Genomic DNA, 25917 nt, shown 5'->3' with positions numbered 1-25917 from the left:
CGGCCTGTGCCACGCTCAAGGTGTGTCTGACCTGACCCTGACCCTCACCCTAGCCCTGACCTGAAGTGAACTCTGATGCCGGGACAAGACACAAACTGCTCCAATCCCAGAACTTTCTCCGAGACCTAACCCTGGCATCTGACCCTGACTCATTCCCAATCCTTGCTTAGTACCCCGACCCTGACATCTGACCTGACCCTGATCCCTTATCCCTACCTGGGACCTTAATCGTGACATCTGACCCCAACTGATCCTCGACCCTGATCCCTGACCCCTCTCCAGGACCCTGACTTGACCCTGACCCACGCTCCTTCGCTCAGGCATGTCCACTGGTGTGGGGCTGGGAGACGTGGCCATCTATTGGGGTGTAGATGGTTTGCCTCCCTGGGGCCGTCACCCACCACCCTCCACCCAGTCGCACTGCCCGGGGCCTGACTGCGGTGCGGCCCGCCCTGCAGGGCCCGGACTCCCACTATGGCACCAAAGGCCTGCGCAAGGTGACCCACGAGTCTCCCACGACGGGGGCCAAGACGTGCTTCACCTTCTGCTACGCGGCGGGAAACAACAACGGCACGTCGGTGGAGGACGGCCAGATCCCGGAGCTGATCTTCTACACCTAGTCCCCGGCCAGCCGCCTGTGCATGCGGCTGCGGCTCCGCCCACGTCCCTGGTGTCCCCCTGGGCCCGCTGGCTGCCAGTTCAGAGCTGGGAGGTCGCCGTCGGGCGGGACGATCCCTCAGGACTGCAGGCGGGGCTGGCCTGACCCGGGAGGAGGTCCCTAGGACTCAGGTGTGGGCGTCCTGCTCGCTGTTCCTTGCAGCTCAGGGCCACCTGGCCAGCTACCCGATGGTGGGACCGTGCAGGCCGTCTCATTTTCGTGTGACCGCACATGGCAGTGCATCTCGGGGCCCCAGCTCTGGTAGAGGACCACGCTGGGCGCCCTCCCTAGTATGTGTGGTTGGGGTGTGTTCCTTTCATCTGTTCACTGGGGACGCTCAGGCCCCCTGATCTGATCCCCAGGATGTAGGCCTAAGACCCAAGGGGTAGGACTCGGGGGGCTTGCACCCCAACCCCAGGTCCTGCAGGCCATCTGCCAGGCCCACCCTACCCATTTCAGCTTCCCTGGACAGACCCCTCTTGGCTTCAGCCCGTCTGCCTGGGAGGGGCGACGCTGTGGGCAGCCATGGTGGCCACGGCCCTGCTGCCCATGGGTCCAGAGGACCCTGCCCGCCTGCCTGTACATAACCGTCCCCGCCCGCCCGCCCAGCCCGAGTGCGCGCTCCGCCCACAGGCGCTGGAGGGCCCGGCCCGGCCCGACGCGACCCCTTCACCCTCTGGTGTTTCTGCCCCTTGCTGCCCGCTGGAATCTGTGTCCTCCCGGAAGCCATGGAAGGTGTGCCTGCTCACGCCACACCCCAAAAGATTTTTTTAAATAAAAAGAAACAGATCTAAGCTGACTCGCATGCTTCTTCCCGTGGAGCCTGAGGATGGCAGCTGACACCAGGCCCTGCCCGCTGTGTGGCTGTACCCCGTAAGGGAGCCGGGACCCCCCCCCCCCTGCTGTGCAGCAGTGGGGGACCCCGGGTACCCGGGTGGGCAGCACCGCCACAGCCACCAGCAGGGGAGGCCACACTGTGGGCTCTGCCCAGGCAGAGCCCTTTGGAGTCTCCTGGCACCTTCCCAAGTGTCAGCAGGGATCATGCGGACTCTGCACCTGTTCAGGTGTGCACTGGGCACCCAGGAGTGCTCGGCTAGGTCCCCGGCTGCACCTGAGTGGGGGCAGGTCACCTGGCCTGGGCCCCTGCCTGTCACTGCTGGTTGTTATAATGCCCAGGTACACTTCAAAATTACGAAGCATGCTGGGAAACAACTACAAAAAAAGAAAAAGTAGGAAAGAGAAAACACCCAGACATATTTCAGAAATTGAGTTTGATCAGAGACTTTACGTGTTCGAGACAGTGGAGAACACAGACACATGCGGCAACGGCGGATTGCCACAGAGCGGGAATGCACCTGGCGTTCTGCACCTGAAAACCACAGGGTCTGCGACGAAGAACTCGGTGGCTCGCGAACCAGGAAACGAGGCAAGGAGGACAGCCGAGGTCAAGCACGACAGAAGGACAGAAAACCGCAGAGCACGGGAGACGGGGACGTGAAGGGGCCGCGAAGGGCCCGGCACCCGCCGGTGGGGCCCCAGGGGAGAGCGGGCCCCGGGTTGTGCAGGAAGAGGCGGTAGCCAAGAACGTGTCCAAATCAATCAAGACACATTCACAGATCAGTGACCCACAGCGAGATTTTAAAAAACAGAACAACAAAACAACGAATACATATTCAGTCAAACTGCTGGAACCCAAAGGAACAAATCTTAAAGGCAGCCAGGAGAAAGTACAGCCGTTCCCCCTTATCTGCGGGGGACGCGTCCCATGAGCCCCGCGAGCAGTACCGAACCCTATACGTACTGTTTTTTTTTTTTCCTAAACATACAAACCTGTGTTAAAGTTTAATCATAAATTAAACTGTGAGAAATTAACAATAAAATAATCACAACAATACAGTGTAATAAAAATGATGTCAGCGTGCGAGCGAGTGGCATTATCAAGGAAAGTGACAATGACTTGAACACAAGACCTGTGACACAGACGGTGGCTCCGATAACCGAGGCAGCTACCGAGTAAGGAATCGACAGGGCGCGTCACGGCGCCGACGGGCAGGACACGGCTGGGTCACACCCCGGCGGGACAGAGCCGGATGGCAAGATTCATCACGCTCCTCAGAACAGCATGCAATTTAAAACGCGTGAAATATTTCTGGAACTTTCCATTTAGTATTTTTGGGCCGCGGGTAGCTGAAACCGCGGGTGGCGGGACGACTGTACCACCAGACTGGAATTCTGCGCCCTCAGAAAGTAGAGGGAAGGCAGATGGCGTCGAAAGAAATCGAGCAGCAAAATTGCAGACAGACGCAACTGTGTCAGTGGCCGCGCTGGCTGCGAACAGCTCTAAACGCCCCAGTTAAAGGACGAAGAATGTCAGGCTGGACGCGAAACCAAGACTGAACCCTGGTGGCGACATGTCTCACTCCAAGAGCCACGCTGCACAGACGCCAGCCATCAGTACCGGAAGCGGACGTCAGGCAGGCAGTGCTCACAGGACATGTCCCATGATAAAACCGTCAACGTGGCCGGAGATGGCAAGGGTCCTGGATGCACCGCAGCTGGGGTTCGAAACGGTGAAACCAGGAGCTGACAGAACACACACGAGCACCCGGCAAATCTGTGACCAAAGCTGGAGAGTGACACCTGTAAGCGACAGAACAAGCAGACAGACAGAATGGGGAGGGTCTCGGTCTCGGATCCGAGCATGCACAGCGGCCGACCGCGTCGCCACACGGGACAAACACCAGGGCCAGCGCGGCAGGAAATGGCGGCCGAAATGGGCCATGTTCTCACATCGAAGCGCAATTAGGGGGCTTGACCGCACGCAGGTACGGCGTCTGTGACCACAGTGGAAGCGAACTGCATGTCGATCACGGGAGACGACACAATCCCAAAGTGCCTGGTAACCGAGAAGCGCTTCTCCATGAACGGGGTAAAAAAAAAACATGCAAATTAGGATGTCCTTGGAACTGCGTGAGGCCGCCATTGTGATAAACCAAAGTCTGAGGGTCCCGCTGAAGCAGAATTGAGGGAGAAATTTATACGTTACGTAGAGGTTGGAAAAGGTTTAGAATTGGGGGTCTAAATTTTCAAGAAACTAGAAAATTAACAGCAAAGTCCTCCCCCCAAAGAACAAAATAAGACCAAAAATGAAGCAGAAAACAAATGAAATACAAAACAGACCATCGGCTGGTTTTTTTCATGAAACCATAACAAAACTTTGAAAAAGACAACATGAGCCCAGTATCGGGAATGCAAAGGGGACACCATCGAAGGTCCCGCAGACGCCCGAGACACACGAGGGGCCGGGCTCTGGCTGAGGATGGCCGTCAAGGCAGGCCCGTACTCCCGCTGCCTGAATATTCGGAAAAGGACACTTTCTCTCCGGAAATGACGTACAGGTGCAGCCACTCCAGAAGACCGTGGCAGTTCCTCCAAGGACGCAGGACAGAACCGCGTGTGACCCAGCCACCGTCTCCCGAGTGTGCGTCCCGGGGAGACAAAGGCAGACCCTCACGTGTCCGCACCACCACGTTCTGTGCGGCACCGCCGGCCACAGCCGGGATGCGGACACAACCTCAGTGTCCTTGGCGGAGCGACGGGCAAAGAAAACGTGATGCGTGTGTATTTTGCAGACGCACGCGTACAGTGGTCTGTTCACACAGGCAAACGGAACACGATTCAGCCTCAGAAAGAAGGAACTCTTTCTGCGCGCGACAACCTGGATGAACCAGGACACGCTGAGTGACATAGGCCTGACTTGGAAAGGCAAACGCCACGTGACCTCAGAGGACCAGAGAGCAGAAAGGTGGCCCCGGGCTGGGGTGGGCAGACGTGGAGAGGCTGGTCAAGGGCAGCGACTCCTAGTTGAGAAGTCGCGAGGGATCTCCCGTCCAGCACGGTGACTGCAGTGACAACACTATCTTGTGCCCTCGAGACTTGCAGAGAGGGCAGCTCTGCGTCCTCAGCACATAAACACAGGTGACCGAAGCTGGTGATGGGTGAGCTAATTACCTGCCCTGACAGCCACATCGGAGCCTGCGTGCTGGGGGCAGGGCAGCTGGCAGAGTGGCGCAGGCCCCGTGGGACGCTGCCTGAGCTGGGGGGTGGGGTGGGGCGGGTGCTGGCGGAGGGGGACCCCGGCAACCTTCCCGTGTGCAGAACTCCACGTGCCGCTAGAACGAGGGGCCGGCGAGCAAACCAGGCCCCTTGGGCATTTGACCTCTGGGCGAATGGAGCTAACTTTAGTGGCTCAGGGACATCCCCTCGCCCGGGCTGCCCGTGAGGGACGGAGTGCGAGTCCGCCTCGCTGTCCTTCCACACGCGGTGTTTGCAGTGCAGGAAAAACGGGGAGGGTGACACGTGGCCCGTCCACAAGGGCCCGCAGCCCACGGAGGCCCGATGTTGAGGTCAGCGTCCAGGGGACCAGGGGACCGCGGCCCTGTTTGTAAACGTGTTAGAGACGCGGGAGAAGGGGGCAGAGCCAGGAAGAGACGGAGGATTTCAATCGAGAAACACTCTGCAGAAAGAAATGGAAACCACAGAACTAAAAACGACTCAGAGGAGCTGCTGGATGGCAGAGATCAGAACGCCACACCGTGACGGAGGGCGGGATGTGCGCAGGTGAACCACACAGGTGAGCCCGCATCAGCCGAACCTATCGCGAGCTGAAAATGCCTTTAACGTGCCTGAGCCGTGGAAACGGCCGGGGACGCGCACAGAAGCCACACGTGGGCAGAACCACCTCCGGCCCCGCCCGCACCGCAAGGGGACGGGGCGCACTTCGCTGGCCCGGGAAAGGGTCCAAGTCCGATTCTGACGGAATGAGCATCACTTTCGCACCATCATAAAACTGAAAAATCGCAAGTCAACCCATTGTCAAGTCGGGGGTGTCAGTATTTCCAAAGACAGACAAAATTATCCCCCCAAAATAGAAAAAGAAAAACCAGAACAGAGTATCAGAGATCTGTGGGGTCATACAAAATAGTCCCACGTAAAGGTAACTGGGGTCCTGGAGAAAAAAAGAGAGAAAATGGGCAAAAGAAATATTGGAAGAGATAATAGCAGGAATTTTCCAAAATGAATGAGTTATCAACCCACAGATCTAAGCTCAGCAAATGTCTGGCAGGATAAATATGAAGAAAACCATGCACCATCATCGCATAACTTCAAAACACAGATAAAGAACAAACTCTTAAAAGCAGCCAGATAAAAAGGGGACATGACTTTAAAGGGAAAAGGCCGACAAGTCAGCCCTCATCAGAAGCGAGGGAGTGACGTCTTTAAGATGCTGACAGGCAAAAAACCCAAACCCAAACCACAGGTGACAACATCCTTCGTTAGTGCAGGTGAGATAGAGACACCTTCAGGCAACCGAACGCTGAGGACATCTCTTGCCGGCAAACCCACAGGAAACAGTCCCCGGAGCCCCTCCGGCTGGCAGGATGCACTGTGCCCGTTTTAACACGTCGCCGTCCGCGGAGCCTGCCTGAAGTGCTGATGGGCCACCGTCGCCCAGCTCCGTGTATCTGCTGTGAGAAGTCCGGGGACAAACTCTCCTGCCCCTGTATGTTGTTCCATCGGCCTGAGGACCGTCGTCGTCAGTGGAACACGATCGTTTTAGGAGGCTGTGTCTTGGAGGTGATGCCTCCCCGATTTCCCCAGGGGTCCCTTCGACACGGAGACCCAGGCCCGTCTTCTCCATCCGGAAGGCTTCCTCGAACGAGTTTTAAAACGGCGGTTGCGCTTCTTCCTCCAAGGCTCAGAGGACGTGGCCTGCCACCCATCGCCCGCGGGGCCGGTCCCTCCTCACTGTAGGCACCCTGCTCCCAAGGCCCCTCCGCAAACCTCACTCGAAGCCTTGGCGCTCTGCACTCCATTCCTCGCTTCGAAAATCACTCATTTTCTCACATTTCCTTCCCGAATTCGAGCCGCTGTTCTGAGTTGTTTCCTTATTCACGTCTGTCCCTGGTGTTTGAACGTCTGACCCAAGATGGCTTTGGTGCCTCCGCGTGGTCTGGCCATCTCCCTGGGCTCTGCGGTCTCCATCTGCGGAGGCGGGTTTCCCTCGGCAGGCGACACCGTGCTCTGGGTTCGCCCTCGTCCCCTCCTCTCCCGACAAGGACACCAGTCCCACCACGGGGTCCCACCCTCATGACGTACCCTCATCTCACCCTGGCCGCCTCCTGAAGGCCAATCCCCTCACACCATAGCCCCCCCCCACTGGGGTGTCGTTTGGACACGGGACGCATTCCATCCACGGCCCTCAGCACGTCTCCTGTCCCCATGCTCACAGCCACCCGAGGCACGGCTGCTGGCTGTGCTCAAGCCCCACCTCGCAATAAGTTGCCCTCTGTCCCTCCAGGGGAGCCAGCCGTGAGTTGGCGCTTCGCCAGGTTGATGGTGGTTTTCTCGTCCGGCCTGAAAACAGGAGCAAACCCAGGCCTGACCCCTGTCACTTGTTTCTCCTTGGCTACCCACCCCACATTTGTCACTGAGCATGAGCTACTACTGCCCCTTCTCAGCCGTGCCTCTTGGAAAGACCGGACACGACACTCAGAACTGGTTTCGTTTTTCTTTATTTTCTTAAAAAAAGCCCCTAAGTTCTATGGCTTCCAGGAAGCATCAGAGAAACGAAGTGCCATTTCTGTACACTTTGTAAAGCAAGACCTAGACGCACGGCCGCTGCGCCAGCTGCTCCCCGAGGCACCGAGGCCCCCGCTGGTCGGGCCTCCGCTCACCGGCAGGAGGGGCGGGGCTCCAAGGCGCTCGTCGCCGCTGCCGGCCCCAGTGCTATGCGGGGGGCGGCGGGAACGCCTGCCGGCCACGCCCCCCAGCTTTGGTGCAGCATTTTGGTCGGTGCCGCCCCAGCCCGCGTCCCCTCTCGTTCAGGGAGGCCCAGGGCGGGCACGCCCCGGCAGCAACGTCCCCCAGCGCCCCCTCGAGAAAACTGCCTTTGGATCGAGGGAGACGAGCTGGACCTGATGACACTAATGAGGCAGGCGGGCTGGACGTGGCGGGTGGCCGGGGCCTCCAGGTCACACTACTCACTTCAGCAGGCGCGGCAGGAGGGGCGCAGGCGGCCGCCGTTTTCCTTTTCCTTACTTTAAATAGTTAATGCTCTCGGAGGGGAGGGCGAGACAGGTGTAGAAATTTCGGCCACAGTCTTGTGAAGGAGTGACCCACGTGGGGGCAGCGGGCAGCCCCGGGTCACGTGTGTCCTGGCCGTAGGCCACACCGCTGCAGCAGGAGGGTGCGCGGTGCCACCACCAGAGTCACTTGTGTCTCTGCAGTGATTTCCTCTTTCTCCTCTTGAAGAAACAGCAGCACCTGGAGGTGGGCGGCCTGGGGAGTGAGCGCTGGTGGGGTGGGCCCCAGGCGTCCCCGCCCCCAGCCACTGCCCCTGGCCTTACTTGGTGTCGTCTGCCACCTCCACCTCTGCAGGCGCTGTGATGGGAGCGTTGGAGTGACCGGCGGTGGGGTCGTCCGCATTCAGCTCCCCGTTGGTGGAGTTCAGCGCCTGGGGGGGGCCGCGGCAGCAGCGGGTCACGTGGGCCGTGATCTCCACCCCCCGAGGCTGTTGGGGTCCTCCCCCCGCCTCTCACCTGGTTTTTACTGTACAGCTGGGCCTTCTCCCGAGGCTGCGTCTGCGCGGGCAGGTCAGTGTGGACTGTGCCGATGGGCGTCGGCTGCAGGGGGGCAGGAGGCGGCGCTGAGGCCCGGCGCCCGGCACCGGGTCCCCCTCCGCGCCCAGGACCCCGCCCGCCCCCGGCCCCGCCCCCACGTACCAGGGGCTTCCCCGCCCAGTCGTACTCGTAGTCGAACACGAAGCCGCTGCGGTCGAAGAGGTCGGTGAACAGCTTGCGCAGGTAGTCGTAGTCGGGCTTCTCGAAAAAGTCCAGGCGCCGCACGTAGCGCAGGTACGTGGCCATCTCCTCTGTGGGGAGCCGGCAGGGCTGGGGTGTGGATCTGGGCTGGACACAGGGTTGGGGGGGGGCAGCCGCGCGAACAGCGGGCACGGGGCGCCCTCACCTGGGAAACTCTCGCAGAGCACCTCGATGGGCGTGGCCCGCTTGGTGTCCCCGATCTTCTGGTAGCGCTCCTTGAGCGTGTCCGCCTGTGGGGAGACCGGTCAGTGCCGCCACCGGCAGCCCCGGCCCACTCCCCGGCTCCCCCGCGACCCCGACCCACCTTGAGCCCCTGCCAGGGCAGGCTGCCACGCAGGAAGTACATGAACATGTGGCCCAGCGCCTCCAGGTCATCCCGGCGGCTCTGCTCTGCGGGGGGACAGCAGGTCAGCGCGGCCCGCGCGCCCCCCCGCCCGGCCCGCGCGCCGCTCACCCTTGCCCAGGTGCGTGTTGATGCTCATGTAGCGTGCCGTGCCCGTCAGGCTCTTGTGCTCGCGGTACGGGATGTGCTTCTTGGTCTCCCGAGGCCGACACTCTCGCCAGCCAGGCAGGGAGAAACCGATGATGACCAGACGGCGTGCTGCCGCGGCCTTGCTGCCTGGCAGCCACCAGGGGAAGTTCACCGGGCTTCGTCCATTAGATGAGAATGCTGCCTTGGTGATTGCCGACCTCCTCTTGGCGATGATCTGAGAGGCGGGCGATGTCCTCCTGCCAGGCCTGCCCTCCATCGGGCCCTTCCCGTTGCCCGCCCACCTCCCCTACACCAGGCTCACCCCACTCCCAGGCGCGGGCTCAGCCCTTCCCCCAGCCAGTCCCCAGCCCGCACCAGCTGGATGGCGATCATGAGCACCGTCTTGAGCGTGAATGTGCGGTCACACAGGTCGAACAGGTCCTCCAGGCTGGGCCCCAGCAGCTCCAGCACCATGGCGTTGTACTTCCCGCAAGGGCCGAAGTAGTACACCTGAGGGACGCCCTCTGTGGGCCGGAGCGCACACAGATGCCTGCGGGCCCTGCTGCGCACGCGCCGCCCCACCCCCTCGCCACGGCCCGGGCTGGCCGGCTACCTGCCGTGCTGAGCTGCTTGTAGAAGCGGTACTCAAGGTGCAGCTGCGGTGCCCGGGACTTGATGGGCTCCTGGAGGGACAAGGTGGAGGAGGTGGCGGCTCACCCGGGGCATGGCAGGCCCCTCCCCCTGCCCCAGACCCCACCGGGATGCGCCCCATGCGCGGACAATCTCTGCTGTTGTGGGCAGGGCCAGACTCACCAATTTGATAGCTACGTACTCATTTGTATAGAGGTTCTTTCCTGTGGAGGAAAGGGGAGTCAGGACGGCGGGGCCCCGGCCCCCACGCCCCCGTCCCCAGCAGGCCAGACATCCTGCATGACTCGCCACCTCCAAGGGGCGCCTCCTGCTCCTCGGCAGCCCCTTTGAGCTTGGCCCGCCCTCCCAGGTCTTAGGGATGAAAAGGATGCCCACAAGGCACTCCGGCCCGCTGCAGCCGCAGTGTCCCTGTCTGTCCCCCTCTCACTCTCTTCTCCCCAGCTCCCCTAGCCCACCCCTGCCCACCCAAGGGGCTGCCCCCAACCTCTCTGGGGATCCCCACACCTGCATGTCAACGCATTCCAGTTCTCCCGCCCACAACAGCCAACGTGGAACAAAGGCCCTGCGCCCCTTCTTGGCACCCGCAGCAGCAAACTGGGACATCAGTCACCACCCAGAAGCATCTCCCCATCCCCTGTGCCCACCACTCCACCCCAGGGACACCCCCTCCTCCTGCGGGCAGTCCACTCAACACCTCCACATGGGACCTGCAGACAGGAGGTGGCAAATGGCCAGGACCAGCCCATGTCCCCCTTCCCAGCTCATGTAGTGGATCCCTCCAGCCAGTGGACCCCCCACCTCCCCTCCCCCACGCCCATGGTCCCATCTCAGCACCTCCTCCTACCCCCAATATGTCTGTCCCTTGGCCAAGAGCCCCCAGGGAGGTTTGGCATGGCATGCAGAGGACTCAGCACAGGTGCCCTGTACCCTCCTCCTGTGACCCCACCCTGGTGCTAGGACCCCAATGCTGGACCCCATGCCACCTTCGTCAGGTGAAACCCTGCCCATAGCCTGGTGGGCAGGAAAGCCCAAAGCTGGCATCCCCAGGTAACAGGAGCCCAGCAGGCCCAGGCTGGGGACCTGCACCTCTCAGGTTTAAGACCTGGGGGGCCCACCCACCAGGACCTCCGGGTGCTCACTGAGAAAGAGCTGACGTGCCCAACCTCATGAAACTGCACAAATGCGAGTCCCAGAACCCGGCAGAGCCCAGTTTTCCATCCGTATGATCCCTAACACTGCAGAGCCCCCAGATGGTCCAGAAGGGACCACGCCAGATGGTCCGGCCACCACTGCTGGGTGACTTGCTGCGTAAACGAGGAGCCGCACCAGCCCCGTGCGTGCATCTGCGAGTCACTGTGCGGAGCCGTGCATGCCCGCCCCGCCATCTGTGGCCCAGTGGCCCCTCCCAGTGCTCTCTCGTTCTGTCCTTTGACTGCCTTTGCCGGGGCCCGGCCACCACGAGCCCGGCCCCGCACCATGTGCCCGCACCTCTAGGCCTCGGCTTACTCTCCATCCAGCTGCAGCTGGACAGTCTGGGTGACATCTGCACTTCAGCTGTTCCTGCTCCACCCATGCAGTGGCAGAGACACCACCATGTGCGACTTCATGACTTGAGGCCAGGGCTCCCCACTGAGCTAGCCTGCCCCACAGGTCAAGGTCACGGCCCCATCCCAGCATGCACCGAGGTGTCCAGTGGCAGGTGTGTCTTCCGCTCTGCCATGGCTACTCTAGGGCCCTGGTGTCCATGGCGGTTCAGAGTCAGCGCCTTGATTTCCCCAGAGCCCTGCAGGGTGTCCCGGAGTCCGCAGAAATGGAGGTGGTGACATCTCACACCGACTGTCCCATCCACCTCGGGAATGACCTTCTCCCAGCAATGCTTTGTGGTTCTCAGGGTGGAGGGCCTGTCCAGTCTTGAAGATTTATCCCAGAGGCACCTGATGGGTTCTGATGTGGTTACGACGGACACTTTTTAAATCTTTACTGTCCACTGTTCACTGCTTAACCACAGCTGGTCTCTGCTGATACCCGCTTCCTGGGATGACTCTGGCTCCTGCACGGGCGTGACCGGGAGCTGGTCACGAGTATTTATTCTTCTGCAATCTCTTTACTCTTTATTTCCATTTCTTGCCATTGTCAGGAAGCAGGGAGTGGAGATGCCTAGTCAGTATCACAGAAGACTTTTCACAGACACCCGTCAATAGGGAAAGCAGCCCTCTTCTAGTCCTGGTTCCTGGGTTTTGATAAAAAATAGGTATGCCTCTTGGGATTTCCCCCCTACCATTTTATCATGGAAGTTTCAAATACAAGGAACAGTCACATCCTCACTGCCCAGGTTACGTGATGAACTTGCTGTGTCTGTTCCACTGCACATCTGTCTCTCCTGAATCTTCTGATTTGTAGATACATTTTGAAGTTGCAGACAGCAATACCTGGACCCTAAATACTCCAGCCTACGGGTCAAGTTCAAAGTGTACTTACAGTTCTCGTTCATCCCGTGGGAGGTAAAGTGTGCCACCTGATGAGCTGTGGCCAGTGTGTGATCCTGTGCAATCCCCCATCGAGACAGAGACTATGCTTCCGGCTCACGGCCCCCAGCCATCCCCATCCGCACCGTCCTCGTCCTGGAACCGCTTGTCACACTCTCTCCTCCAGCCCCCTTCACATGGCACGATGTGTTTCATATTCCAGTGCTGAAGTGTGTCCATGGTTCCTGTTGACAGCTGAGTGACACCTTGCCCCAGCACGGGGACATACCGGTCATCCTGGGGGATGCCTGGGTTTTCTCTGTTATAAGCAAAGCTATAGTGGCCGCTCCCCGCGGGCCCTTCGGTGTGCAGCTGGGCAGCTCTCCAGGGGGCGCAGCCTGCCCCGGACGGCCACCGCCTGCCTGGCAGACCTTGTGCCTGCTCTGAGGTGGGGCGTCTGTGCTTTCATTACTCAGTTCCCATCCTTGCCTGTGTTCTGGACACCGGTGCTCTGTCAGATGGCGCTCTGAACTCACGTCCTCCGGCCTGCGGCCTGCCCAGTCCAGCTCTTCATGAGATTTGTGATAAACAGACACTTTAAATGTTGATGAAGTCTAACTGATCCTTTATGGTAACTGATCATTTTGTTTTGTCGAAGAAATTTCATGTTTTGACTGCACGTTGAGTTCTGGGAGAGCCTAAGTCCTTGGCGTCCAGCTTGAAATTAAGGTTAGTATGTGTGCACGTGCATGTGTGTGTGTATGTGCCCACACAGGCACCCACAGCCTCCTGGGGCAGTGCAGGGCTCTGGGCTCTGGGCTCCACGAGCCTCATGCACCCTCACGTTGGCGTCCAGCCATGCATACAGACGGGTGAGCTCGCAAGGCCTGGCAGAGAACCATTCCTACGAGGCTGTGAGCAGAAGGAAGGTTCGAGGGCCACACAGGTAGGAAGACGCTGGAGCTGCAGCCATCCAGAGCAGGGAGGCCTCCTTGCACCCCCAACCTCAGGCTGAAGACCTAGAAAGCCCACATGTGGGAGAGGGGTGACTCCAGCCCTTGAGTTAATGCCTGCTCTCAGCCTTCCCTGACAAAGCCAAATCCCAGCCTCCGACAAAGTGAAGTCACCATGACAAACCTCAATTCGGATTTAAAAGTCTGTGACGTGTAGCACCGACAGTGTCCAACATAGAATAAAACAGCACTAGACTATGACAAGGAAAGACAAGTCAAAAGTACCACATAGAGTGGCATTTCAAGGATTTAAAGGAAAAGATGGGCAAAAAGAACAAGCAGATGGGAAATCTCAAAAAAGAAATGGGGATCAAATGGAAGTGAAAAATACTATGAAAAATTTCCCTAGGTAGCTCCCCAAAGTAGGCTGGACACTGAAAAGAAAAAGAAGAATGAACTTACAACAGAGCAATAGAAACCGTCCAGACTGAAGTAAAGAGAGAAAAAGGCTGGAAGAAAACAGAAAAGAGCTTGAGGAACCTGTGAGACGTCATCAAACACCCCTAACGTGTGTAATTGGTGAGAACGAGGCCAAAAAACATGTGAAAATATAATGGCTCGAGTTATTCCAAATTTAATGAAAAAGCGCTACTATATGGATCCAAGCAGCTGAAAGAAAGTCAAGCAGAATAAATACAAAAAAACCCCCACATCTAACGATGCAGAATTAAAACCTGAAGCCAAAGAAAATCTTTAAAACCACCAAAAAAAAAAAGACTTATTTAAACACAGGGTAATGATGCTCAGCGTTCGCCATCGGGGAAGTGCCAGGGAGACCCACGGCGAGGCAACACGTCACACCCACTGGGCTCGGCCGACAGGGAGAGGCCCGCAGCCCGAGTGCCGGCGAGCACGTGGTGCCCAGAGCTCGGAGGCCACCTGAAGGCTTTTAATACAACAGATCTGGAAACGGCCAGCGGTGCCTGCTGAGACTCGCCTCCCACGGGACCAGTGGGACCAGCGCGCCAATGAAACAAACGCCCGTACGCGACTGGAAGACGGACGCTCGGGGAAGCTTTGTTCACACTGGACAGAATCTGGGCATAGCCAGGGGTCCCTGAGTAGAAGAGATGGGCAAAATGAGATGCGGCCACGTGCTACCAACATGCGACCACACGGAAACTCTGAAACCAAACTGAGCGAAAGCGGCCAGGCAGAACAGAACACGCACCGCCATTTTCAAACAACGGTTTAAGGACAAGCTGCCCCCACCGTGGCCGTGGCTGCCACACGCCCCCCAGGTGCAGACCTGCGCTGTTCCGGCTGCTGCCAGCAACATACAAGGACCGGACCCATGACACCACCGGTCCGCAAAGCCACACAGGTCTTCCGGGCTGCACAGGACCGGGCCCGGGAACACGTGCACGGGTTCGTGTGTGTGTGTGTGCACGTGTGTGCGTGTGTGCGCCCACACGTCACGGTAAGCACGTGCACACTGGAACGGGGCAGCAGGGTGGCTCTATCCGGGGGAAAATGAGTCGTCCACCATCACACTGCCCGGGTCCCACACCCTGGGGAGGGTGCCTGTCTGTCCTGCACCCATGGCAGCCTTGGTGACTGACGGGGCGGCCCAGTGCCCACCCTGCACGCCCCCCACACCAGCAGTCAGGGCTGGTCCCAGCCTTCGACAGTCCCCACGCTCAGAGAGCCCAGGCCTGGGGCGGCCCCCAGCCCCCCAGCCACGTGCCGAGCAGGAACCGAGCTCTCAAGTGCGCCTGGACCCACCAGCCCTGAAGCTGGCGGCCACTGGCGGCCCTCTCACGTGGGCCCGGACCCCACAGAGCTGTCCCGCAGATGCACAGGGCGAGGCCGGGGCCCTGCCCTCTGGTACGACCTGCTTCTCACATCCCAGTCCCCCTCCCCTGCCCCCCAAATGCAAATGAGTGGGGCTCACCTAGCCGGAGCTCCCCGAAGTTGCCACAGCCTATCTTCTTCCCGACCCGGAAGTTGGGGCCCACCATCAGGACCCCCGAGCTGGTCCCCGTGCTCCGGACGCTGTGGCTGATCCGGCCGCCGGACTTGGACATTCTCCGGCCCTCCTCCGACTCCCCTTTCCCTCCTTTCTTGTCAAAATCCATAAGTTTGTGGTACCCCGGCCTCTCCACGGTGACTCTGCTGCCGTGCAAATCCCGGTCTGCGGAGACCTGAGGCGCGGCGAGTCTCGGGGCTAATACACCATGGCGCCCGGCAGGCTCCTGGCTAGTGAGATGCGGGTGCTTGCGAGGGCCAGGCCTCGGCGCTCATCTCGGTGGCCTCGGGGTCTCGCACGGGGGGAGGACACATTTTGCTGACAGGTCCTGGCCGCCTCAAATCTTGTGGCTCCCAGCTGTGGGGAAACGGAAGCTCGGGTTAGAAGGCTGAGACGCACGCACCCACCTGCCCGCCCGTGACATGGCCCAGAGTCCGGAGAGGATCCCGGGGACAGGAATGGGCGGGGCTGGCGCGGCCAGGAGGCGTTCTGGAAAGATCTCTGAAGGCATACGTGCAACCGTGACTTTCTAGGAGACAGAGGCCGCCACGAATACCCCACGTCAAGGCGGCATGAAATGTGCTCTGTTGCGTGCCCACCCCCAACACAGCTTGAGAACGACTGTGCTGGGAGGGATGATGGCCACTCAAGTGACAGAGGCCCCCAAAATCAGGTGGGGAGCTCCAACCTGGGTGCAGAGAGGTGGGAGCCACCCTGCCCACGGCCCCTTCTCCCAGCTGAGGGGTCACTGAAGAGGGCAGAGGACAGATGGCAGATCTAGGATCGAGGGCCTGGCCAGGTACAGACAGAGCTGTAGTGACTCAGATGTGGTGACGCGATGCAGCCAGGGGGCCAGGACTCTGGGGGATGACCAGCGGGGATAAAGGTGGGGGCCTCTGAGAACTAAGCCAAGGACAGAGCCTGCTGTCTGCCCTTGGCTCTGGTTCTGGGAGTGGCCGGCTCTGAGCCAGTCAGGGTGCAGGCCCCACAGAGGGGAGGACCCAGCCATGTGCTCAGGGAGAGGCAGGGCCACAGATGGCAGAGACCCAGGAGCACAGTGCATGCACCCCCACGTGTGCACACCGTGCATGTGTGTCCACGCCCTCCCACGACTGGCAGTCTTCCCCAGAGTGGCCGCCCGCATAACCAGCACCAGGAGGGGTCTGACCTCACGAGACCCTGGAGCCTGGGCAAGCCGAGGAGCATGAGGCTCCTGTGCGTGCTGGGCCCACCTGCCCACGGCGGGCGTGAGAAGACGGCAGGTGGCCGGGAAGCTGAAGATTCCGCCGCACGTGCCACCCAACCTGGGCCCTTGGCCCACACATCCCCAACGTGACTCCAGTGACCCCGACTCAGTGCGCCTGGGCCCCACACGGCAGGTGTGCGGTCACCATGTGGGCCACTGCCTGCAGGGGACAGCGGGCACTGGGAAGCAGGTAAGGAGCCTGACCCCTCCCAAAGATGCCAGCCTCTGCTCACCCTGTGAACAAGAGCGGCTGCGCCCGACCCAGCGAGCAGCACAGACGCGCAAATGCTCTGGAGGGTGCCGCCCCACCACCCACCGGCCGCACGGGGGTATGCTGGGTCCTCTCCCGGACGCTCTGGGCCAGACGGCACCTGCGGGAGGACAGCAAGAGCGAGTCACGCACTGGACTACGGGAAGGGGGCCCGAGGCAAGGCCAGGACCACAGCCAAATGCCCGCCCAGGCCAGGGAGCTGGCAGGTGCCCAGCCCGGCACATCTGGGTGCAAGCAGGTGACCCAAGGCCTCAGGAGCACACACGCGTCTGACCTCAGCCCAGCCCAGCCCCAAGAGCTAAAGCTAATTATTCTGGGGCAGGGGGCCTCCCGTTCCTCGCCCAGCTCCAACCCCGCCAACGTAGCCCACTTCCACCCCGGGCCCTCGCGCAGGGCAGGCCCTCCAGGCACACGGGCCTCGCACGCGTGCTCGCGGCCAAGTTCAACTCCGCACGGGCGTGGTGCCCAGGTGGCCCCTGGAAGCTGCCACCTGCCTGGGTCTGCCCTGAGCAGGCCTCGCAGGCACTGCTCCAGGTCAGGGCCGAGCTCCTCTGCCAGCGCCCACCTCAGGTGAGTTACCTGCCCTGTTCTTTTTGGGATCCTCCATCTTGTCAGGGCTGGGGGCCGGCTCCCCTGGCAGGGGCCCCAAGAACCCCCTTCTCTGACCGTCTCCACTCAGTGATGTCACAGTCCCTGGCTGACATCACTAGCACAGCCCAGGCCCAGAGCTGGAGCAAGTGTGGGCAGGTGCGGGTGGCCTCCCTCCCTGGGGGTGGCCCCATGCAGGCCACCCAGCCCTACAGGGCATGGTGGACCCTGTGGCAGGTGACACCTCAGTGGCACCTGGACTCAGGTGATCCCAGCTGTGGCCCCTCCTAGACAGCTCTGGACACGTGCACCGCCCCCAAGTGGGAGCCCACTCCTGCCCAGGAGCTTGTTGACACATGGAGGCAACACGGCACTCCAGGAGCCATGCACACGAGCCCAGAGGGACCGGGACCCTGAAGACATGCCTGCCCTGGGGCTGCAGCCGAGAAGTCCAAGGGCGGCTGCAACGTCCCGTCATGGCGGAGAGGAAAGAGGTGCCCCAGGAAGACTGCACGGGAGCCCGTCCACCCGGGCCCCAGGACGAGGTCAGCGTCAAAACAGATTAAGCAGAAAAAGGTCATTATGCACCGAGTATCGGCCAAGGGAGAGGAGACAGCACCCCGCAGCCCCGGAGGTGGCGATCTCCACCAGAGGTGACACAGACAGAGAACCAAACATGCCGAGCTGGCCCGAGGTCACTTGTCAGTGATCTGGGGTACAGAGCCCTTGCCTGAATCCCTGACCGGCACCAGCCAGGGGGAAAGGGGCCGGTCTGTGAGACGGGACAGTTGTCACGGTGCTCATCACAGAACGTACCAGGAGGCGGACTAGATGCGCTGAGGCTCTTGGGAGTGGCTGGAGATTCGCAGGTGACAATCACAGGTGGTAGGTTGCTCTCACAAGGTTCAGGAAACACAAGTGCAGCCACTGTTGGCAGTGAGCCCACAAGGACCAGAGGGGACTCAGGTACTGTCCTTGTGAGCTTTCGACAGATTTGAAATATTTTCAAAATTCAGATGACAAAGAGACAAAGTGGCTGCTGCACGCCCCACAGCCTCAGACCGTGGCAACCCAAACCCGCGACAGTCTGGCTGGAAAGCACATCCTCCAGACGCTGGGCGCACGATCCTCCAGACGCTGGGCGCACGGGGGCGGCCCTGGCGTGTGGCGCATCAGCTGTAGGTGTGGCGGTAACCAGGATGGGCTGTGAGCAGAACCTGGGAGGGGACTGAGTTCACGGTGAATGGCGCTGACCTGGCCCAGCCCTCAGGGCTCGCCGTATTCTCTCCATGTGGAAATTTCTGCCTCAAGAGCCAAAAGGAGAATGAGGGGGCCTGGCAGGGGCAGGCAGGGAACCCAGGCTCCTGCCCAAGGAGATGGGGCTTGATGACAGATGGTGTCACGGCCTGGGGCTGGCGTGCACGGTCCTGGGAGGAGTGCATCAGCTGGGAGCATGCTCCTGACAGCGCTGGCCTCTCCCCACGGCCCCCGAAGACACCTGGACAGACCTTCCTCCACACCTCACACGGAGCTAACTGACCATCGGCGGGGCAGGGGCGTCTCACCCCACGTGACAGTCTGCCCGGGCCTGTTCCAGGCACAGCTGCTGCCCAGTGTAGTTAAGGTTCCAGCACTGTGACACGTTCTAACCTCTGGTATGTGACCTTATTTACAAACTAGGGTGGCCCCTAATCTGTGACTGGTGTCTTCATGATACAGAGACAAAAACGCGCAGGAAAGGAAGGCCACGTGACAACAGGCGCAGAGGCTGCAGCAAGGTGGCCACAAACCGAAGGACTCTAGCAGACATAGGAGGCCCGCCTCAGGAGGGGCCGCGACACCGCGACCTCTGACTTCTGGCCCCCAGAACTGGGCAAGAAGCGGGTAAAGAGGGACTGCCCCATGGAGATGCCTGACCAGTGCCCTGGCTGGGAGATGAGGGTCAACTTCAGCTGTGGGGAGCCGTGGGGACAGCAGGGACCCCGGCATGGCAGATGAGCAGGGCACACTCAGTACCATCATAAGAAAACACCAGAAAACCCAGACTGGGAACGTCCTGCAGGACACGATGGCCCAGGGCGTCACACAGGAGGGGTGGAAAACCGTGTCAGTGGGAGGTACCCGAGGGGGTGTGACGACGGAGTGTCACATGCCATCTTGATGGGGCCCCGCGGCTGAGGGGCCTCAAGGGAAACAGGACGTGGGGTAAACATAGACTTTGGTTGTTGGTGACCTCTCGGCCCTGGCTCATCAGCTGGGACAAAGGTTCCGCACTGCTGGAGTGTGTGACTGAGGGACTGGGCGGGGGACACGGGGATCTGCAGGTCTCGGTGACTCTGTGAACCTGAAGCTGTTCTAAAATAAAGCTTGCTTTAAAAAACCCCAAACCTCCATCTGCACTGGTGGCCCCCGTCCCCTCCCCGCCCTGCTCCGCATGGCGGCACGAGGACATGCCCCTTCCTCAAGCACACATGCACGGTGCCCACTCGGGTCCTCCACAAATGTCACGGGTGAGGCCGCCCGCCCCCGCCCTCCGCCGTAGGGCAGCGTGTATGTGGTCACCGTGCGCCTGCCCCCCAAACTCGAGCTCCCCAAGGACACAGAGGCCCTTTGTGCGGTGCCAGGCAGGACCTCAGAGGCCGGCAAACCCACGATGGGAAGCAGACGACAGATGAAAGGAAAGTGGGCAGAGCCCCAGAGGCAGCGTGGACGCACGATTCGTGGCCAGCAGATCAAAGTGGCAGAGAGGAGCTGGCTTCTCAGCCGGGTGGCGGGTCAGAGCAGCGGCGACATTCAGAAGCGGCGAGAACGTGGGGAACGGGGGCTCAGAACGAAGCGGAAACAGCGACGTTTAGGTAGACGTGGCTCTCCCCCGGGCCGCACCACAGGACTAGCGGCAGCCCTGCAGGGTCAGGCGGCCCTGTGCAGACAGGAAGTGGCAGATGGTGCTGCCCCACAAAGCTGCCCCTGCAGGTGGGCGGGCCCGCAGTGGCTTCTGGGGCAGAAAGGCCAGGAGAAGAGCCGGGCCCCCCTCCAGGCCCTTCCCACGCTCGCACCCCTTCCCGCCCTGACCAGCGCAGGCATGAGGCCTCGCCTCTGAGAGGACGGGCAGGAGGGCAGGGGGCGTGAGCAGATGGGGAGCCCGTGGCCCGAAGCTCAGGGAGGACCTCCGTGTAGGAAGTGGAAGGGCCCCGCACAGCTACACACCCTCCAGAAGGCGTGGACGCAACACTGCTCAGCTCCCTAGTTTTGCTGGGGTGGACTAAGCGTCACTTCCAGGGGCTAGCCCTGCCCAGAGGACCTGACCGCAGGGGGACTGGCCAGCTCCCCACGGGTGATAAGGGACCCTTCGGTCCAAACATGACTCCCAGCACTGGGTGTGTCACTGGGCTGAGGACCAGGCCAGGAGGGCCAACCACTGAGCCAACGCAGGCGACAGGAGCAGCTGCCTGCCCAGCAAGCGGCCTGGCAGTCACACCAACGGCAGCCTCAGAGGCGCCTCCCTCCCAGGGGCCCCACGCGCAGATCCTCACCCCGAGTTTCCAGGAGCGCCGCTTCAGGGCTGGACTGTGACGGGGCTGGGGGCCGACGGGTGGGAATGAGCACAGCCTGGGACGGAGGAGGCCCGCAGCCGCGCCCCAGGGGGATGAGGCCCCGTGTACACACAGTCGTGCTTTCGGGTGTCTGCAAGGACCTCAAGTGTGCAGGGTGCCCGCCTCTCAGAAGCCTCCTCTACGCTCTGCAGTGGCATGAGCCTTCTCCGACGTGCATGCTCCACTGTTTGCTACTTGAAAACACCAAGAACAGGATGTTGGTTTTGTGGCCTCGCTTGCTGGCGGCACCAAGTCCTGTGGGGCACAGTCTTTCGGTCGTGCAAAGACATGAGACGCACCTCCACAGGAGCGCGGTCAAGGGCACATGGCCCCAAAATCACCACGACCAAAGGCCACAGGCTGGTGTCCTGTCTGTCCATCCGTCTGTGACACTCTCAAAGTGCAGGACCCAGCCTGCTGCCACCGCAGTATCTGGGGCACCAGCCCACTCACAGATAGGCGCGCTTCTGGGACTGGTCGGGGTTCCCAGACCCCAGGGAGGCAGAGATGTCACAATAAAGGGTCAGAGTCCCACCCAGGAAAGAACTGATCGAGGAACAGCAGGCACCGCCCGCAGTGCGTGGGACGCCACCGTGGGAAACGGTTGGCAGTTCCTCAAAAAGTGAAAGAGACGTCAGTGGTCCAGCAAAGCGGCTGCTCAGCGGATGCCCGAGACCTGCAGACGCACAACACCGCGCACAGTGACCACATGGTGCGGTCACAGTGGCCAGAGCTGGACAACCCCCAGAAAGCCCAGCGGCTGATAGACAGCTGAATACAAATGTCCACACAGGGGAGTATCACCTGGCCATAAAAGGGCGGAGGCGCTGACAGTCACCACAACGTGTACAGAGCCTGAACACACGACGCTCAGTGAGAGACACACAAGGCCACATGGTGTGATTCCACTGATGTGACACGTCTAGAACGAGCACGTCCACAGACAGGAAGTAGGTTCAGGGGCGCTGGGGAAGGGGGTGGGGAGTGACTGCTGATAGGGACAGGGTATCTTTCGGGTGATGGAAGGTCCTTCGCCTAGACAGAGGTGCTGGCTGTACAACCCTGTGACTGAGCTGAGACCGGTGAGGCGTCCACCTCAGTAAGTTACATCCGAGTTACAGCTCAGCTAGGAGTTGTGGGGTGTGACAGTACAGCTGGTTACAGGGTGCCATGTGCACGGCTCTGGCTGGTGGCCTGGAGAACAGGGTCGCTCCTGTGCAGAGAGCAAAGTCTGGCCAGCACAGGGGTGACTGCCAGAGCCACACCTCCTGCCTTGGGCCCGTGCTGAACTGGCTTTTATCAATCGAGGTGCTGAGGTGCGTGCCCACAGGAAGTAACAGATGCAGAAACTGGAGACGGCGGGAAGAGGAGGAGGGGCTGACTCTCAGCTGCCTGGGAAGATGACACCAACCTGCCAGCCCCAGCCCTTCCCAGTGGCCCTGGGCGAGGCCCGAGGGGGTGCAGAGGGCCCCCCCACAACCACCCAGGACAGGCTCGGTCCCCAGCTCCTGGGGCACCGAGCTCATGCAGCGCTTCCGAGTGCTCCAAACCTGGTCGGGGTGACCGCATGGCTGCCACTCGCCTGTGCACACATGGCACTCACACATCAGGAGGCTCAGGGAGCCAGCCCCCAGGGCACACTCAGGGGCTGCGGGTGGCACTGGTGACCAGTTAAAGACCTAGAGACCCCAGAGCTACCCAGCCCTGTGTCTGGCCACAGATGTGGCAAAGCAGCTGTCTCATCCTGGTGAGCAGGCAGCACCCTGACTATGGTCCCCCGATATCAGCTTCAGGGTGGAATGGCCCCCAGTGCCGAGGCTGCATCAGAATCACCTGAGCTGCTGGAAACCCGGGTTCCCTGCCCGCCAGGGAGATGCTGGTGCGCAGGTGGCCAGGTAGGGACTGGAGACCCATGGCCAACGAACACCAAGCAGCTGGGCTGGGAGCCAATACTCAGTCATGAAGGTTCCATTTCCCACCTAGCTAATCAGCTGCCCCAAAGCAAAACCTGAACCCAGCACGCCCCTGCCAGCCCAGGCATCAAAATGCGGGCACTCCATTAACACCAAAGCCCCAGTACACAGCCAGGAGCATTCAGCGTAAGCCCGTCCGTGTAGGATTTGAGACACACTCGTACCAAGCCATTTTGGGCTGTTTGTCTAAAACTAAATTTAGCTGGGCGCCTGCATTTTTATCTGCTTGTCTGGCCGCACCTATGAGAAGCTGCCCCAGCACCCTGAGGCTGACGCCTGTGCAGGACCCACAGCGGCTCACGGATCTCTCAGGACTTGCTGGGCCCAAGGGTGCTGTCTCATACTCAAATTTGTGCATTTCTTAAAACTAAGCATTTCCAAATGAAAATTTAAGGTCCAAATGGTGATAAACCGAGTGTAAAATGTACACCCAAAGAATAACAAGTTATCACCCATTACACGTGATATGTCAAGTTAAATGAAATGTGTTAAGATGACTTCCACCTGTTCCTTTCTGCTCTTCGACGAGCCCACCAGTGCACCATCACCTACCCAAGGGAACCGCTGTGATTGTGCCAGGCAGGGGAAATGAGGCCTGGGGCAGAGGGGCGCCTGGTATCCCACCCACCATCGTGGGCGGCCTGAAGGCTGGTGGGCCCTGGCCATGCAGCGCCCCACGCCCAGCCCCTGCCCCGCCTGCTCACTCTGGGTTTTCAAGGCCTAGAAAGGACGTGCCAAGACAGGGACCGGGGACCGCCCAATCACAACTGAGCCGATGAGGAGCCCCGCTGCTCCAGAGGGTGCTGGGGCAACCTGTGGGGGCCCGGGAGGGGCAGCCACATTAACGTCGGAACAAGGTGCAATTAGGTGTCCCAAAGGAGATGTCGCTGTCTCTAAGTTCAGCAGAGACTTTGCTCAAACCATCCAAAACCCGCATACACACAAGTGGCTCTACGGCTGTCCGGGTCACCTCTCAGCAGGCTTGCTCCCCACGTCACTGGCTGGTGTGCTGTGTCCCCCAAAGCTGGGAGGAGCACACAGGAAGGCTTCCAGTTTTAAGAAAACCTCACTTGCTTCCTCTTGCAACCCAGAGGTAATCGCCACATACTTAGGAGTCAGCTGAACTAGAACCGGGCGTTCAAAGGGTCTGTCCTCACAGCGAAGGGATGCCGAGCCAGGTAATGAGCCGCCCGGCCCATCCGCTTCAGAGAAACGAGAGGGAGCAGAACCAGACAAAAAAACGCTTCACGAGAAGAGGGGGGCTGCCAACGCGGTACCAACCACCACTGCAACTGCCAGGTTTCCCCTCCACTGGGGTGGAGGGCCCAGCGGCTCCTTCCAGACCTTGCCCTCGCCCCCACACAGCCACACCCCCAGCAGCCAAGCGCAGAAGACACAACCCCGAACCCAGATCCTGGGGAGAGCACCCCCCCCAGACCCCACAGCCCTCTGAGACAGGGCCACGGGGACCAGGGAAAGGGTGGTGAAGGGACACCTGGGGGCCTGGAGAGTCCTGGGGGCGCTGCACCCGCCCCGCCCACCGGCCTGCAGAGCCCAGAGTGGTTCCTTTCTCAGAGCGCTTTGGTGGAGGCACAAGGGAAAAACAGAAACCAACTTCTGGCGACATCCGCAAACTTCCCCCTTCGGAACCTGTGGGCCTAGCTCACAATTTGTTCTCACAGAGGCAACTCCATCCGCAGCGGGCGGCAGGCGGTTCTCCCTCGACTGGAGCCTTTGTGCTTCCCGACTCAGCTCCCACCCACGAGCCAGGGAGCCCCCGGGGGCCGGCAAACGCCAGCTGAGCCCGTCCGTGTCTCCGGAGTCTCAGACACTGGCCAGCCCGGGGACCACCATGGAAGGGACGGGGGAGAGGATGCCGGACTACGCCTCCGCGCACGGAACCTCCAGGGCTGTTCCCGGCAAACAATGCGGGACTCACTCAGCGGCCCCAGAGCCCGCCCAGGACGGCAGCCCGGACGTCACCGCGAGGTTCTCTCTTAGGCCCCCAGGTCCCAACGGGAGAGCTTCCCGCGGAAGAAGGCTGGGGCAGAGGGGCAGGGGACGCGCCGCCTGGGCAGGGCCGGGTCAGCGGCGGGAGCAGTGTGGCCACCGAGAAGGCGCACGGACCTCTCGGCACCCGCCGCACCGCCCCCCCCCGCCCCCAGAGCCGGTGTTTCCGGAAAACAAAGCCGGTGGCGAGGGCAGAAGGGGGAGGGCACAGCCAGGCTGAGCGCGGCGAGTTCCCGAGCAGCACCCCGCAACAGGTCACCCCAGGGGAGACCCTTCCTTGCTGCACGCTCCTTCCTCACGCCGAGACCCCCGGCTCTCCCCTCAAGACCTTCAGGACCATAAAAGGGGGGTGGGTGGACGTAAGCACGTGCGTGGGGAGAGGCGATGGGACCGGGGGGCAGGCAGGGGGTCCGGGGAGAGAGCTGGGAGGGGTGGAGGGTCCGTGCAGTGAACACTGGGGGCAGCATGAGACAGGCGGGGTGCGACTGGCGGACAGCGGCGCGGTCTGAAGTGAGGGATCAGGTAGGGTGAGACAAGGCCCCAGGAGCTTGGGGGGTCATGGTGGGGGGGAAAGGTCTGGAGTGCAGGGGAAAAGCGTGAGGGGTCAGATGGTGCGGTCAGAAATAAGGGCAGTGGTGTGGGGTTCTGACTCGGTGAGGGTCAGGAGGGGCACGCGGCCCGGGGTACGGGGTCGTGGGGTCAAATTGAGCAGGGTCTGGAGGTGTGGTGGGGGCCCGCGGGTTGTACGGGCAAAAGAATCTGGGGTGCTGGAGTCCACGGCGCGGGCTGTAAGGGGAGCGCGGTGTGAGGTGCGGGGGTCCTCGGGAGTCGGCGGAGGTGGGGCCGCAGGGCCGGGCGCGTGGCCGCGGCAGCCGGCGAAGGCGCGCGCGTCGTTACCTCTCGGCCTCCGCCGTGGCCGTGGCCCCGCGGCCGGCCGGCCGGGCTGGGCGGCCCCGGCTCCCTCAGCAGCGCGGTGCGGGCCCCCGCTCCGGGCCCCGCTCTCGTTCCCGTTCCGGCGCCCGCTCGAGCCTCCGCTCCCGCTCCCGCGCCGCCGGCCTCCGCATGTTGGGCGCGGGCCGTCCCCGCCGCGCGGGCGCCCGGCTCGCCCGTCTCGCAGCGTCGCCG

At 61.2% G+C, this 25917-nt stretch overlaps 2 protein-coding genes across 2 annotated transcripts in view; one reads left to right on the top strand and one right to left on the bottom strand.

Moving 5' to 3' along the window:
- BTBD2 (BTB domain containing 2) overlaps positions 1 to 1452 on the top strand; it is an 18684-nt gene extending 17232 nt beyond the window's left edge. Inside the window, exons 6-7 of the mRNA XM_039839006.1 lie at positions 6 to 20; positions 459 to 1452. Of these exons, the coding sequence (XP_039694940.1) occupies positions 6 to 20; positions 459 to 620 (177 nt within the window). The 3' untranslated portion in view covers positions 621 to 1452. The remainder of the gene's footprint in view (positions 1 to 5; positions 21 to 458) is intronic.
- Positions 1453 to 7216: 5764 nt separating this feature from the next.
- CSNK1G2 (casein kinase 1 gamma 2) lies at positions 7217 to 25917 on the bottom strand. Its single transcript, XM_039839126.1, is given in 12 exon segments — positions 7217 to 7984; positions 8068 to 8256; positions 8258 to 8343; positions 8443 to 8591; positions 8687 to 8771; positions 8846 to 8931; positions 8996 to 9236; positions 9383 to 9537; positions 9627 to 9696; positions 9827 to 9867; positions 15037 to 15468; positions 25690 to 25917. Coding segments are annotated over 11 exon segments (1341 nt in total). The 5' UTR covers positions 15221 to 15468; positions 25690 to 25917; the 3' UTR covers positions 7217 to 7929.

The sequence above is a fragment of the Pteropus medius genome, unplaced genomic scaffold (assembly GCF_902729225.1).
Source record: "Pteropus medius unplaced genomic scaffold, Ma_sr-lr_union100, whole genome shotgun sequence".
Classification (NCBI taxonomy): Eukaryota; Metazoa; Chordata; class Mammalia; order Chiroptera; family Pteropodidae; genus Pteropus; species Pteropus medius.
The sequence above is the reverse complement of the archived record's forward strand: the minus strand, read 5'-3'. Positions and strand labels throughout refer to the sequence as shown.